Source organism: Amphiprion ocellaris, chromosome 2 (genome assembly GCF_022539595.1).
Source record: "Amphiprion ocellaris isolate individual 3 ecotype Okinawa chromosome 2, ASM2253959v1, whole genome shotgun sequence".
Taxonomy (NCBI): Eukaryota; Metazoa; Chordata; class Actinopteri; family Pomacentridae; genus Amphiprion; species Amphiprion ocellaris.
This window is the reverse complement of record NC_072767.1, coordinates 37,641,616-37,653,938: the sequence shown is the minus strand read 5'-3', so window position 1 is coordinate 37,653,938 and position 12,323 is coordinate 37,641,616. Positions and strand designations below refer to the sequence as shown.

The following is a 12,323-nucleotide window of genomic DNA, read 5'->3' as shown; positions in this document are numbered from 1 at the left end:
CAATTCCGACTGAGGAGCGCGAGGCAGCAGCAGGGCGAAGCGGGGGAGCATGAAGGAGCCGCGGAGAGGCTGCGCTATGTTTAATGAGAAATAAACCACATGTCGTTTCAGTAGCAGCTCACAAGTCCGTTCGTTGTTGGGGACATCCTCGGGCCCGTTGCTGTTGTTTCGAAGTTTTTTTGTTTGTTTTTTTTTTTAAACCGGAGAATATCGCCAACTCGGGAAGCCCCGGGTTAGTGGTTGGGATGTTGGCGGCGGAAAACGCACCTGTGGACGCAGCATCTACTCCCCGCAGAAGAGGTACTGTTACCGCATCGTCTGGCAAGCTCCAACACGGTCCAAACAGCTTGTTAAAATGTTTACTGTTATGTATTATAGACAGGGCATAGTTTCGTCTGGACGTTTGAGCGAGTACAAAATAATTACAAGCCGACAAAAAGATAATTCAGTATGTGTGTCCGTTACACAACTTTAACTCAGTCAACGCCAAAAATCTCGATTTACCACCGTTAGCTGTTGTCATTGTTAGGAGACAAACCTGAACTGCTGCCTTTCACTCGGAACATTAAAGCCTGCTGTGTTCAACTCACTAGCTGCTTTTCTGTCATCATGTTATTTAACGCTTGACATGAAACTTTAGCATTGGTTTTGTATCACAGTAATGAAGCTAGACCTCAGTGTCAGTATTTTATAACTACAAAAGCTGTACCTAACCGTTAAAAAGGGCTTTAACCGTGCTTTGCTAGCTTATAGCTATGCCCGGTTCGCCTAGCAAAGGTGCTAGCTAATTTAGTCACATTAGCAGGCTAGCTAGTTGTGTTAGCGTCCCCGAGATGCTTAGCAGCAAACATGAAAGCTGCTTTCACGGTCCTCAAGTCTGCGCCTTTGTTTTTACCTCTACACACGGCCAGGTTTGTGGCTGTTGTAACGTTACATAATGTTACAACTAGTTTCCCTGGTTGTGCGAAGTTTTCGGTTCTGTAAGCGGGCAGGCGTCCTGGTCCTGACAGCCCCAACACGGTGGCTGCCCCGCTGACTCGACCGGGCCTACAGCACCGGCTGATGCACCGGTTGGCGGGAGAGCAAACCAAACACAACCATTACATCCATTGTAATGCTGGGATGTTGGCACACCGGTGTTGCAAAGTGTTCTGACATGTACTGCAGCAACTTAAAATACCTCATTCGACGCGTTCATGCTGTTTGATAAACTTTCTTTAATACAGATTGATTAGGATTTTAAGGTAGTCTTCACTGGTATTTGGTTATTACAGTAATAAACAAATGTTCCGTTGGTGCAAGCTCAATTTTAACAATAAAAAGTGGCTTAGTGGGGTTTTAATCTGTTCATATGGAAATTTAATAGCATTGTATGTTAATTTTGTGTAGTAGTGGAAATGAGTTTTAAATGTGGTTGTCATTTTAATTCTTCTGTCTATAACGTTGCAAGTCACAAAGCCTGTCATTTACAGACTGACAGCATTGGTGTCAGTTCATTATTGCAAATTCAAATAATTATTAGTGAAGGTTTGATGTTCTTATGTTTGTTTTTGTTATAGGCATGGATTGTAAGTCAAGTAACGATGCCAACAAGAAACTTATCCAAGGTAATTAATTACAGCATCATATTAAAATTTCTGAATATTTTGGACACTTGTGACACAATATCTTTGAGAATAAGACATTACACTATTGAAAATAATCTAGCATAAGTGTTGGTAATGTTATTACTGTCCATTGTGTAATCATACCTTACATTTACAGCTGTGCTTAATTAATCGATTTGCAATCAAAATTGCAATTTGAAACGGTGAAATTCGCTAATTGCAGAGTGCAATTTAAGATAAAGAAAGTTTAATTTTAGATAATAAAATTAATTCTGTAATACATTTTATTTGCATTTTTGCATTTGAAAAGAATTAGACTTTAAATGGCCTACACGCTGTATATTTTACAGTGCATCTGGCCCATGGTTTAAATGATGGTTTTACAAAATCATCCTTAGCAATTGATTGTGTCTCATGAATCGTATTTTACATCTATCACCCAGTAAATATTAAACTGAAGCTCGACTTTCAAGAATTTGTACTGCATGCCAAATTAAATTTGCCAGATTTGTAAGAAAAATGGGATTAGATATTTTCCTTCAGCCCAATTTATAGAACTTGTTAATTATTTATACACTTCTATTTATTCTATATGTCTCTTAATTATTCCCCGCTTTTGCGTATTGTTGATCAAATTTATTTGACACATTTGCACAGTAATGCACCCTTAAATGATCAATATTATTGTCTGCCTGCAGCTCGCCTCCCATTCAAGCGCCTTAACCCTGACCCTAAAGAGAACCAGCTGCCAAAGCGCCCCTGTGCCCATGCTTGCCCTGAACCTGAAGTCTCAGACAGGGAGAATGAAAATGAGTCTTCTCCACTCTCTGTGCGCAGCAGACCGCCTCTGGTTAATGGTCGGGGGCCACTTGATGGCTTCCTGAGCCGCAGATGCCCTGCAGGACCCTCAGATGAGAACATGATTATAGATCTGACTGAGGACACCTCATCTCCTGTAAAGCGATGTGTTTCACCTGCCTCTGCCTCTCCCTGCCTCCCAACAAAAGACAAGCATCACTGCAAAGACAAAAGTGCCTCATCTAAGAAATCCGCCAATGTGGATGACACTCCTAAAACACACACTTTAGACTGCATAATAATGAGCGATGTTGAAGTAGAAGAGATGGAAGACAAAGATCAGACAGAATCTCTTTCGCAGCTTGACACAACTCAGGATTCTGACAGTGATCCTGAGGAGCAGAATATGTCAGCAAATGTTTCTAGTTTGGGAAATAAGTCCATGCAGTCCACCTCATCAGCCAGCTCCATGTCCGATAGCTCACCAGAGAAGTCCAAGACTGATAACCCCACGCCAACTACAACACCTACAGTATGTACAGCACCCATTACCTGCATTTTGTTTAATGCCACATAGGATCATTCAATATTTAATAGTTGGAAAATGTTAATTCATAAGTAGTCTTAAGGATTTGTTTGATAATGACTCTTCATACACAACACAAAAAGACTGAATAGATTCTGGTTACCGTTCGCTTTCTACCACTAATAGAATGTGTAATGAGTAATTTATCAACATTTACTCATTTAAATGCATAACATTGATCTAATAAATCATAATTAATCTTGTGGATTTTTTTCGACACCAGCTACACTGGCAATATCTAATAGTTGTTAATTTGGACCAATACCTCTGTTATTCATGTGTGTATTTTAGTGATGAATGTAAGTGCTTTCAGATATATTACATTTAGATATTTATTTTGTTGTAAAACAACAGTTTCAATATTAATGCAATAATGTGTTCAGCTTTAAATTGCACCAATTAAGCAATTGAGTAGATTAGATGCAAGAGATGATTATCGGATTTTATTCCTTTTTTCCCTCATAGGAGCCAAAGACCACCCCCAAGATACCAGCAGAGCAGAAAATGGTGAAGAGGCGCTCACTGAAGGTGAGACTCATTATGTATACACTGCAAGATGAGTTTGAAATCTGTTTCAAATTCCCCAGTTGTAAGCTGAAACATATGACTTAAAATCCAGCATATTGTGTTCTGGGTCATATTTCTTATCCACTTAACTGATTAATAGAAAAACTGATTAGACATTCGCAATTGTAGAGTTTGCAAGAACAAGAGGAGAGGCTTCGACTGCGGCAGGAGAAGGAACGCCAGAAAGAAGAGGCCAAAGCTGCAAAAGAGAAAAAGAAAGAAGAAGCTCGCAAACTAAAAGAGGAACGAGAAAGGGAAAAACGGGAGAAAAAGGAAAAAGATAATCGAGAGAAACAAGAGAAAAAAGAGAAGGAGGAGAAGGAAAAGGCAGAGAGGCTAAAAGCAAAAGAAGATCTGCGGAAAGCTAAGCTGGAGTGAGTAATGAGAGGGTCTCTGTATTTTCAAAGTAATTTGTGTCAGTGTTAACAATATGGCAGCAGACATAATGATGCTGATATAAAAACAAAATTTGCTTAATATTTGCCTCAGTGCCAAGCTTGAAGAAAAACGGAAGAAAGAGGAGGAGAAGCGAATGAAGGAAGAGGAGAAGCGGTTGAAAGAAGAGAAAGATGTGAGTTTATGTGGCACCTCAGAATGCGCAGGGTAGATGCTTCAATATCTCTTGTTCGATAGCTGACATTAATGATTTTGCTTAATCTATGGAACATTTTGCTCTGATTACAGCGCCTTAAAGCTGAGAAAGCAGAAATTACACGGTTTCTGCAGAAACCCAAGATCCAACAGGCTCCAAAGGTTAGTAATTCTTGAACTTTTTAACAGATGAATTCAAAATTGGTTACAGCTTTTTTTGTTTGTTTTTGAAGTTGTTTTATCCATCTATAATCTGTATTTTCTTATTGGAACAACATGTATGTATCTATATATGTCGGAAAGCTGGGGATTAAGTTACTCTCTTTTACCAATCGCTTGACTTTGAATTGTGATATATTTTCTGATCCTATATATCCTTCCTTTTAACTAAAATAGTCAACTGAATTCATAAGCTTCACCAATATAAAAAAAGTGTAATTGTTTTGTCCATTTGTCGTTTCAGACTCTTGCAGCTGCGTGTGGGAAGTTTGCTCCATTTGAGATAAAAGAAAACATGTATTTGGCACCACTGTGCCGGGTTCAGTGTGAGGAATCTGTTCTGGAGGAACTGGACCAGTGTTTGTTGAATCCTCCTGATAACTTGAATGGACTGAAAGATTGGATTGGGCAAAAACCCAGACGGTCAGGACCCACCAAACCCAGGCAGACAGAATCACTCAGGTAAGACAGTGATTATTCCCATTTGTGCACACTCTCATCCCCACATGGTTGCCTCATGTCCAGGAAAGTGTACATTTATTGACAAATTAAGGGTTATTTACAGTCCAAGTAGCAGCTTCAGATTAAACAGCAGTCTGATTAAAACTAACAATGATATTTAAATGACAAGGAAGTTCCAGATCTGTCCAGTAAGCTGTGTGTCTGTCAGTAAAGTTATGCAGAAACTACCAAGCTGAATTTCATGAAACTTAGTGGAGAGGTGAAGCTTGGGCACAGGAAGGACCCATTAAATTTTGGTTAAGATCATGGTGGTCAAAATTGCAAGCTTTAACACTGGAGGAGGATCTGCTCTCTGAGTGCCTTTCTATTTAAGATTCTTCTGCTATGTGTGAGGGCATACGAGATTGTGACTATATATCAATATATAGTTCTAGTTATGATTGAGGATTGGGGGTTTGCTAATGTAAAATTTGATGATTAAGGCTTTTGAAGTGTTACAGTGTGCCAACATCGTAACAATAGATACACAACAGCAGCAATCCTGTGTACAGAAACTGCCGACCTGCTGTCAGCAGCCGCAATAAACTGTTGTCAGCTTTGTTTATTCTCCAATAAAATACAGTTTATCCATGCAGGACATAATAATAATAATTATTATAATAATAATACAGAGTGTGGGGCCAGTGCCAGTGACACTAACTGTTTTCAAACCATTGATGAATGTTTAATCGTTCTGTGTTAATTTCCTACATATTTTTTACCAAACACTTTGCATTTGGCTACATGTTAAGCTGAGGGTGGCAGGTCAGTCTGTTGCTGTTTCAGTACGGTTTGTTAAAAGCTCACTTGGCTCAACAGAAGTTGCCATAGCAGCCTCAGCCCCATGAATGCGCTTTTTGACACCTCGAGGACATTTGCGTTATTGTGGAGCCTTGACATAATTTACATATGATGGAGAATCGCCGATATCCTGCCACTAACAACAATTGTATTTAAAAATTGGAATGCTCTGGCAGTTCACTTGTTTGCTTGTGTAGATTTGGAAAAACCTGTGATTTATTACCGAGTTTTTTGTAGCTCTGTGGTTAACGATTCTTTGTCTACATCTCCCACTATTTCTTCAGGGAGTGTATAGCAGTGGAAGGCCCAAAACCAGATGGTGTACCGGACCGGAAACGTTATGGACCCATGAAGCTGCTCAAATTCCATGAGAACTACCGTCCAGCGTACTGGGGCACCTGGAGTAAGAAGAGCTCACACATCTCGCCTCGCTGTCCCCTCAGACAAGACAAGGTAAAACTATTTAACAATAGCATCAGCCTGTTTATTGTGTGAGCCGCCCACAACACAAACCATTTTTAATAATGTGTCTGTTGAAATGTAACACAGACACCTGTATCAACTGAAAAACAACATTTTATTCACTTAAATGATTTTAGCTTTGATTCAGTGTTGTCAATACTACTGCATTTGTGTAACCTTGACACTGACAGCTGTGTTTTGCCACCACAGGACTTGCTTGACTACGAGGTGGACAGTGATGAAGAGTGGGAGGAAGAAGAACCAGGAGAGTCCCTGTCTCAGAGTGAAGGGGTAAGTTTTGTTGGAGGATTGAAAAACATAGTTGTTCATTTGCTTTATGGTTTTCTTTTATTGGGTATCTGCATTGATTCGCAGTATTTTACAGCAAAATATGTTAGGTAGACTGACTTCTCAGAATTGCATGTAGTTAGCATTATTGTCAATCAGTCATTGGTTTCTGTTTCTCAACGTGCAGAGCCTTGTAAAAACCTTTTTTGTTTCTGACTTCAACATCAGTTATCAACATCATAGCTCCTTCTTTTTTTATTTTTACTTAGGTGCAATTTGGTTACTGACTCGAAATTTCAGTCAGCACAAACCACAGTGAATTTTCAAAGCATCTCCTACTTTTGTCTACATGTAACATTAATACAATCTGGACAAAAATGTAAAAGCGATTTAATGTTAAGTGATAGATTTTAATCCTGTCCAAGCCAAGCTATCCCCAAAGTTTACTATCATGGTTTACATCATTTATAAACATGCAATAATATGCTTTCAAGAATAAAATGGCTTGAACCAAAATGCACAAGTTCTTTCCTGTTATAATCTATGCATAGTTAAACACAATGGTACAGCTGACATTTGTCAGAATCTGTTTCACACCACGTACGTTGGAGAGGTCAAATTAAATTATTATCTGAGTAATCAAAGTACATCATAAAGTATTATTGGCTTTAACGCATTGAAGGAAAATACTTTAATTACTTCTCTGAACTTGAGGTCACAACAGAGTGCACACTTAAATTTGTCTTGTAACATTGCAATACCAAAAGTAGAATGAACGAATCATGTTAATTTTACTTATTAAAAAGCGCTTCACTGTTGACCACTTTCAGGAAGATGAGGAGGAAGGAGGTGAAGATGACGACGACGACGATGACGGCTTCTTTGTTCCTCACGGCTACCTTTCAGATGATGAGGGGGCACTAGAAGAAGAGGTATGAAAAGAGCAGCGATATTGGTTGTTTTCAGTAAATGTTTTCGCTCCATAATCTGCCAGATAGTCTGCTTTGATTTTCTTGCTGAAAAATTCTTTAGCAAAGTCTACTGTTTGCATCATTGTTGACACACATCCAACCTTTCAGGAGGGAGGAGACCTGGAGAAGCAAAAACTGCGTCAGAAACTGAAAGCGAGGGAGTGGGATGAGCTCATGTCCACCAAGAAGAAGATGAAGGTGCTGGAGCCGGTGGTGAGGGGCTGCGTTTGGGAGGGAGAAGGACTTGGTGTGGAACTTTTCCAGCCTTATGCTGTGTGTCTGGTAGAGCCTTTGCCCAAAGCAGACACCAGCCCGAGCCCAGAGGAGAGTCAGAGAGAAGCACAGTGTAAGTGTATATCATATGGTACATTCATGGGTTAAGCCTTTCTCTACTTATGGTCTATTGGAGACCTGGAACAACATTCTTCCTTAAAGAGCCCATTATTCACATTTACAGGTTTATTTTTGTTTTGAGGGTCTATGCAAACATTTTTACATGCTTAAATGTTTAAAAAAAAAAAAAAACATGCACATTTTCTTAAATTGTAGCGCCTCTTTTAGTGTCTGAAACAGTGCATTTTAGTTCCCAAAAAGGCGTGTTGACAACAAAGTGAGCTGTTAGTTACATACCATAATCCCAGATCTCTGAGTATATAGATGTACTCCCAGCAGAAGCAGGTCTGGTGAGAAGTAATGAACTGTGAAAAAGCTGCCCTGTCTTTGTTTAAAGACCTGTCTATAGCCGTTGTCTATACCAAGCTGCTATAGACAGGTGAAATCCAAATGTGTTACATAAGGGTAACAGGAGAAAAGCCTGAACTTCAGGTAAGGAGTAGTGTTTTCTGAGAGCCCCCATAACTCCCTTTTAGTATTACCTTTTTTTTTTTTTTTTTTTTTTTTGGCTCGTCAGACTTTTTGCCTACTCACAAAATGCTATATAATGCTGTAAAGCATAGGAAAAACCCCAAATAGCATAATATTGGGCTCTTTGAGATAAAAAATTGATGTTGGCTCTAGTTTCCCTTATCAGCAGTCACAAACTTTCAGTGCAGAGGTTTTTCTTGACATGTTCAGTGTATATTTTGAGTATAAGACAACTTCTTATCCAATTTAGTTTCTTCAAAGATAGTTAGCGTTGATGTAAGATACCTTAAAATATGTGTGCCTCATAGGACATTGTGTTATGGATCTATAAATTTCAAAGACGTGCTATTAACAATTATATTTCATGTGAAAATTGCGTAAGATAATGCATTGAGCACCCTATTTTTGCATTAGAATGGTGGTACTTAAAATAATGCTGCTCACGCTATTGGTCAGTCTTTTCTTGATTTCCAAATTTTAAATATAATTAATTTAATTGTCATTACATAATTAATAATTCATAACGGATAAAGCATACTAATCTAAACTTAGCCCTCTTTTCTATGTTCAAGTTGAGCTTGCTTGGAATCGCTTGTAAAAAAAAAAAAAAAAAAAAAAAAAAAAGTAATGTAGAGAAGTATTTCTTTCTACAGATGAATTAAATATCAGGATATTTTTCTGTAGCCATGGTCATTTATGAGCATCATTGTAAAAACTCCCTAATGTCTTTTCCTTGCACAGTACTCGGTCAGCTGCTGCCTCTCCTGCATGGCAACTTGAACAGCTGCAAAGTGATCATCACCGAGTTTCAGGAGTTTTGTCGTCAGCAGACCTCTTCCTCATCATCACCTCCTGATCCGTCCAGCCCTCAGAGCCCGGCAGAAAACATTCCCACGAGGTAAAGTCATATTTAGTCAACGGTTTATGTATAAATATGTGATCTAAAAATTCAAATAGTACCATTTTCAGCAGTATCAATGTCTTCTTCACATATAATTACTGTTTTCCTTCCCCATTTGATCAGAATACGGCTGAGGCGCCTCATCAAGAACAATGCTGTTTATGAGAAGCGCTCGACCTACAGACGCTGCTGCTGGTATGTGCACACTGAGGTACTGTGCCGTTTCGGCCAGGAGACTCTCCCAGTACCCTGCCAGTGGACCTACCTCACCACAGGAGCCCGAGAAGACTCCCGTGAAGAACCCCAGGCAGCCACAGGCTCCCAGGGAAACTCTCCCACTACACCCCAGACCTCCTCCACTACGTCCTCGTCCTCCAACAAAAGGAAGAGCACAGGCAGCATGTCAATCACCAAGTTCATGAAGAAGTGCACCGATTCTGAGCAGGTAGTCAAGCTGAAGCAGACTTTCAGTTGTCCTTTTGGTGAAAACATGCAGTTCATAAACTGACTGTAGCTTTTTACTGTCTTTGCCAGACGGAAGCAATGGAGGCCGATGGTTTTCAAGCTGACACTGAGGATGATGATGATGACGACTGTGTCATTATCTCCACACAGGCTGGTGAGTCACCAAAGAGGAATAAAAAACAGTCATTGTCTGGTGAAAATTAAGTTTTTTGTACCTTGATTTTGTGTTGGTTTTTTTTATATACTAGAAGACATGAGTAAAATGAACAGTAAGCACCATGACTGAACATTTTCACTTAAAAAATTTACTCATGCAAAACTCTGATTCAGATTTCTGGGGTGTTATTTTAACAAACATAAGGAACCCATTCAGAATTTGTTTCTGATGCAAATTTGTATTGCTGAGTTCCTCCAGTGTTACAACTTGCCGTTGTGTTGGATAGGATAGTTTTACAGTGTTTGAACTTGAGCTGCTGTAAGTGAAGGAAGAAGCAGGGACACAACAGATCCGCACATTCAAGAGGAATCAAAAGTGTAGAGTTGCATCAAAGACATTTAGAGGCAGGAAGGGATTATTTTCATGGAAAAATCTTTCAAATATGTAACTTTGATATACACAGATGAGTTTCAAAGGGTTAAATCAACAACAAAAGATGGGGTTTAATGTTTACTCTGAGATTCAGAAATATTTTTGCATCATTATGATATTTAAGATGTCTTCCCAGGAAGTTAATAGTAAATAGATGGGAAAATTACTGTATGTATTACACCAACCAATAAATAAACTCCATGAGCTTTAACTGATGTCTGAATACAGCTGCAGTGTGTAGGCGCAGTCGAGTTAAAGATGGAGTACGCAATTCTAGTCCCAGTTGTTGCCAGATAGAGTATCTCCTCATGGTCTGCTAGCTGTTCATTCTGCTTGTAGGGTGAAAAAACGCTATTCCAGCATGTTCAGTGTATGTTTGTGCTCGTGCACAGAACTAAAACACAATGTGGAGATGGAAGATAGGTGTGTGGAGTAAACATTGTGCCTGCAGCCAGCAGTTAGTTGTTAGCAGACTACTTTTCTAAGTTAATGTTGGCTAGAGGCAAGGCACTGAGGAGGAAGCATAAATGTCACATATTTGCGTTTTCCCAAAAAATATTTGTGACAATTCAAAAGCTCTGTTAATTGGTTCACATGCTGGCAAGGGAGGGGAAGATATTTGCTATTTGCTGTGCTATTTATCGAAATATACCAACTAGCAATATCAACAGTGTTTTGTCCTTTGTTATTAAGGCACCTGCAAACTCGCCAGCTTTAAAATGGCTACAAACATTTCCATCTAAATTCAATTTTATTGCATTTGACTTCTCAGGCCCAACTGCAGGGAAGTCCTCCAGCAAGGTAAATGGTCTAATGGAAGTCACCCCTTCTGACACAGCTGCTCTGCCTGAAGCCAGCTCTGCTCAAACACTCAGCACTGCCTGAAGATGAGACAGGTCGTCTTCTCTAACCAATTTGCCCCATTTCCCTCATTTATTCTCCTTCCTGGTTCTGAACTCGACTGCGTCCAAGACTCCAAGAATCAAGTGTTCAAGTAAGATGAAGCTCCAAACTCTGGTCGAGGCAGCTGGCAGCAGGTGACATCTGCTAAGAATTATGAGTCCCTCTCATCTAATTATTTTATAAAGGAGCCAGTGGCTCTTTCCAGTAAAAGTTGTGCATAAAATCAGAGTGACTGGCTTGATTATTGAGGGCTGATTTGGCCAGTGTTCATCATCATGTCTGTCAGGTTTGTCAGACGTGTTCAGCCCGAGCCTTTTGAAGCGAACGTCTGGCTTTAGCTACTGCAGATTGGGTTGAACAGAGAGGAAGAGCAGAAACAGAAATGGCCAATTTTCATGAGGAGCATCAAGAATACCTTTATTTACGGTTTTTGGAAATTCATGAAGTTATTGGTTTTCTCATGGTCTAAATGTATATAGTTTCCCAGAAGTGAGAGGTGGGAAATGAGAGGCTAAAAGTCCATCTGTACATTTTCCTGTGATTTCAATGGGTGCATTTATTCTGCAATTTCTAATTCTGATAACTCGCTGGAGTAGTTGTTAGATCTGTACTTGTACAGTTAGATCGAGCGTCACGATGTTTTATAAATATGTATTTTCTGTATTTTTCGAGAATACTTGAACAGGATACATTCATTAAACCTGAATAAAAGTACTGCACTTTTATACTGCATTCATTCCTGAATGAGTATCTTGGGGATACTGTTTGCATTATAGAGAGAAGCATTTCTAGTTTATTCTAACCCACTATAAACCCTCAATGAGGAGGACAAAATAATATAAATGCCTGTCAAAAAAAGACAGCAGCACAGTCTACGTTCTCCAAAATTACCATAGTTGAATGCACACCGTTCTAAATAAGTAGCAGCTGAACTTTAACACCTTACTGGAGGTAGTTTTTTGCAGGACTGTTGTATTAGACTCAGCTGTAGCTGGGGGAACCTAATAAACTAGCAGTTTATGGATGGATGGACATTGACCTTCTTGGCATTACAATAATGGTAAAACTTCAGTTCACAGGATTTTTTTTTTCAGGAAAGTAACTTATTCAATGCGAAACTTGAATATTCTACAATACTTTTGGAACTTTTACTATACTAGCAAAAAATGTTTAATTGAAAGAATACTGCAGAATATTCCTCCACTTTTTT

The 12,323-nt window shown here is 39.2% G+C and overlaps 1 protein-coding gene across 1 annotated transcript; it reads left to right on the top strand.

The window, feature by feature from the left end:
• Window positions 1–11,838, top strand: chaf1a (chromatin assembly factor 1, subunit A (p150)). Its single transcript, XM_023297237.3, has 16 exons — window positions 1–300; window positions 1,560–1,607; window positions 2,306–2,937; window positions 3,457–3,519; window positions 3,688–3,932; window positions 4,048–4,129; window positions 4,243–4,311; window positions 4,613–4,830; window positions 5,955–6,123; window positions 6,343–6,423; window positions 7,251–7,352; window positions 7,500–7,737; window positions 8,997–9,153; window positions 9,280–9,601; window positions 9,691–9,775; window positions 10,983–11,838. The coding sequence occupies exons 1-16, from the start codon at window positions 84–86 to the stop codon at window positions 11,093–11,095; spliced, it is 2,841 nt and encodes a 946-aa protein (XP_023153005.2). The 5' UTR covers window positions 1–83; the 3' UTR covers window positions 11,096–11,838.
• The last annotated feature ends 485 nt before the right edge of the window (window positions 11,839–12,323 follow it).

Coding starts and splice junctions, on each gene's coding strand:
- chaf1a (XM_023297237.3), top strand. CDS start 84: ATGAGAAATAAACCACATGTCGTTTCAGTAGCAGCTCACAAGTCCGTT. Junction 1,608..2,305: donor CAACAAGAAACTTATCCAAG/GTAATTAATTAC, acceptor GTCTGCCTGCAG/CTCGCCTCCCATTCAAGCGC. Junction 2,938..3,456: donor CGCCAACTACAACACCTACA/GTATGTACAGCA, acceptor TTTCCCTCATAG/GAGCCAAAGACCACCCCCAA.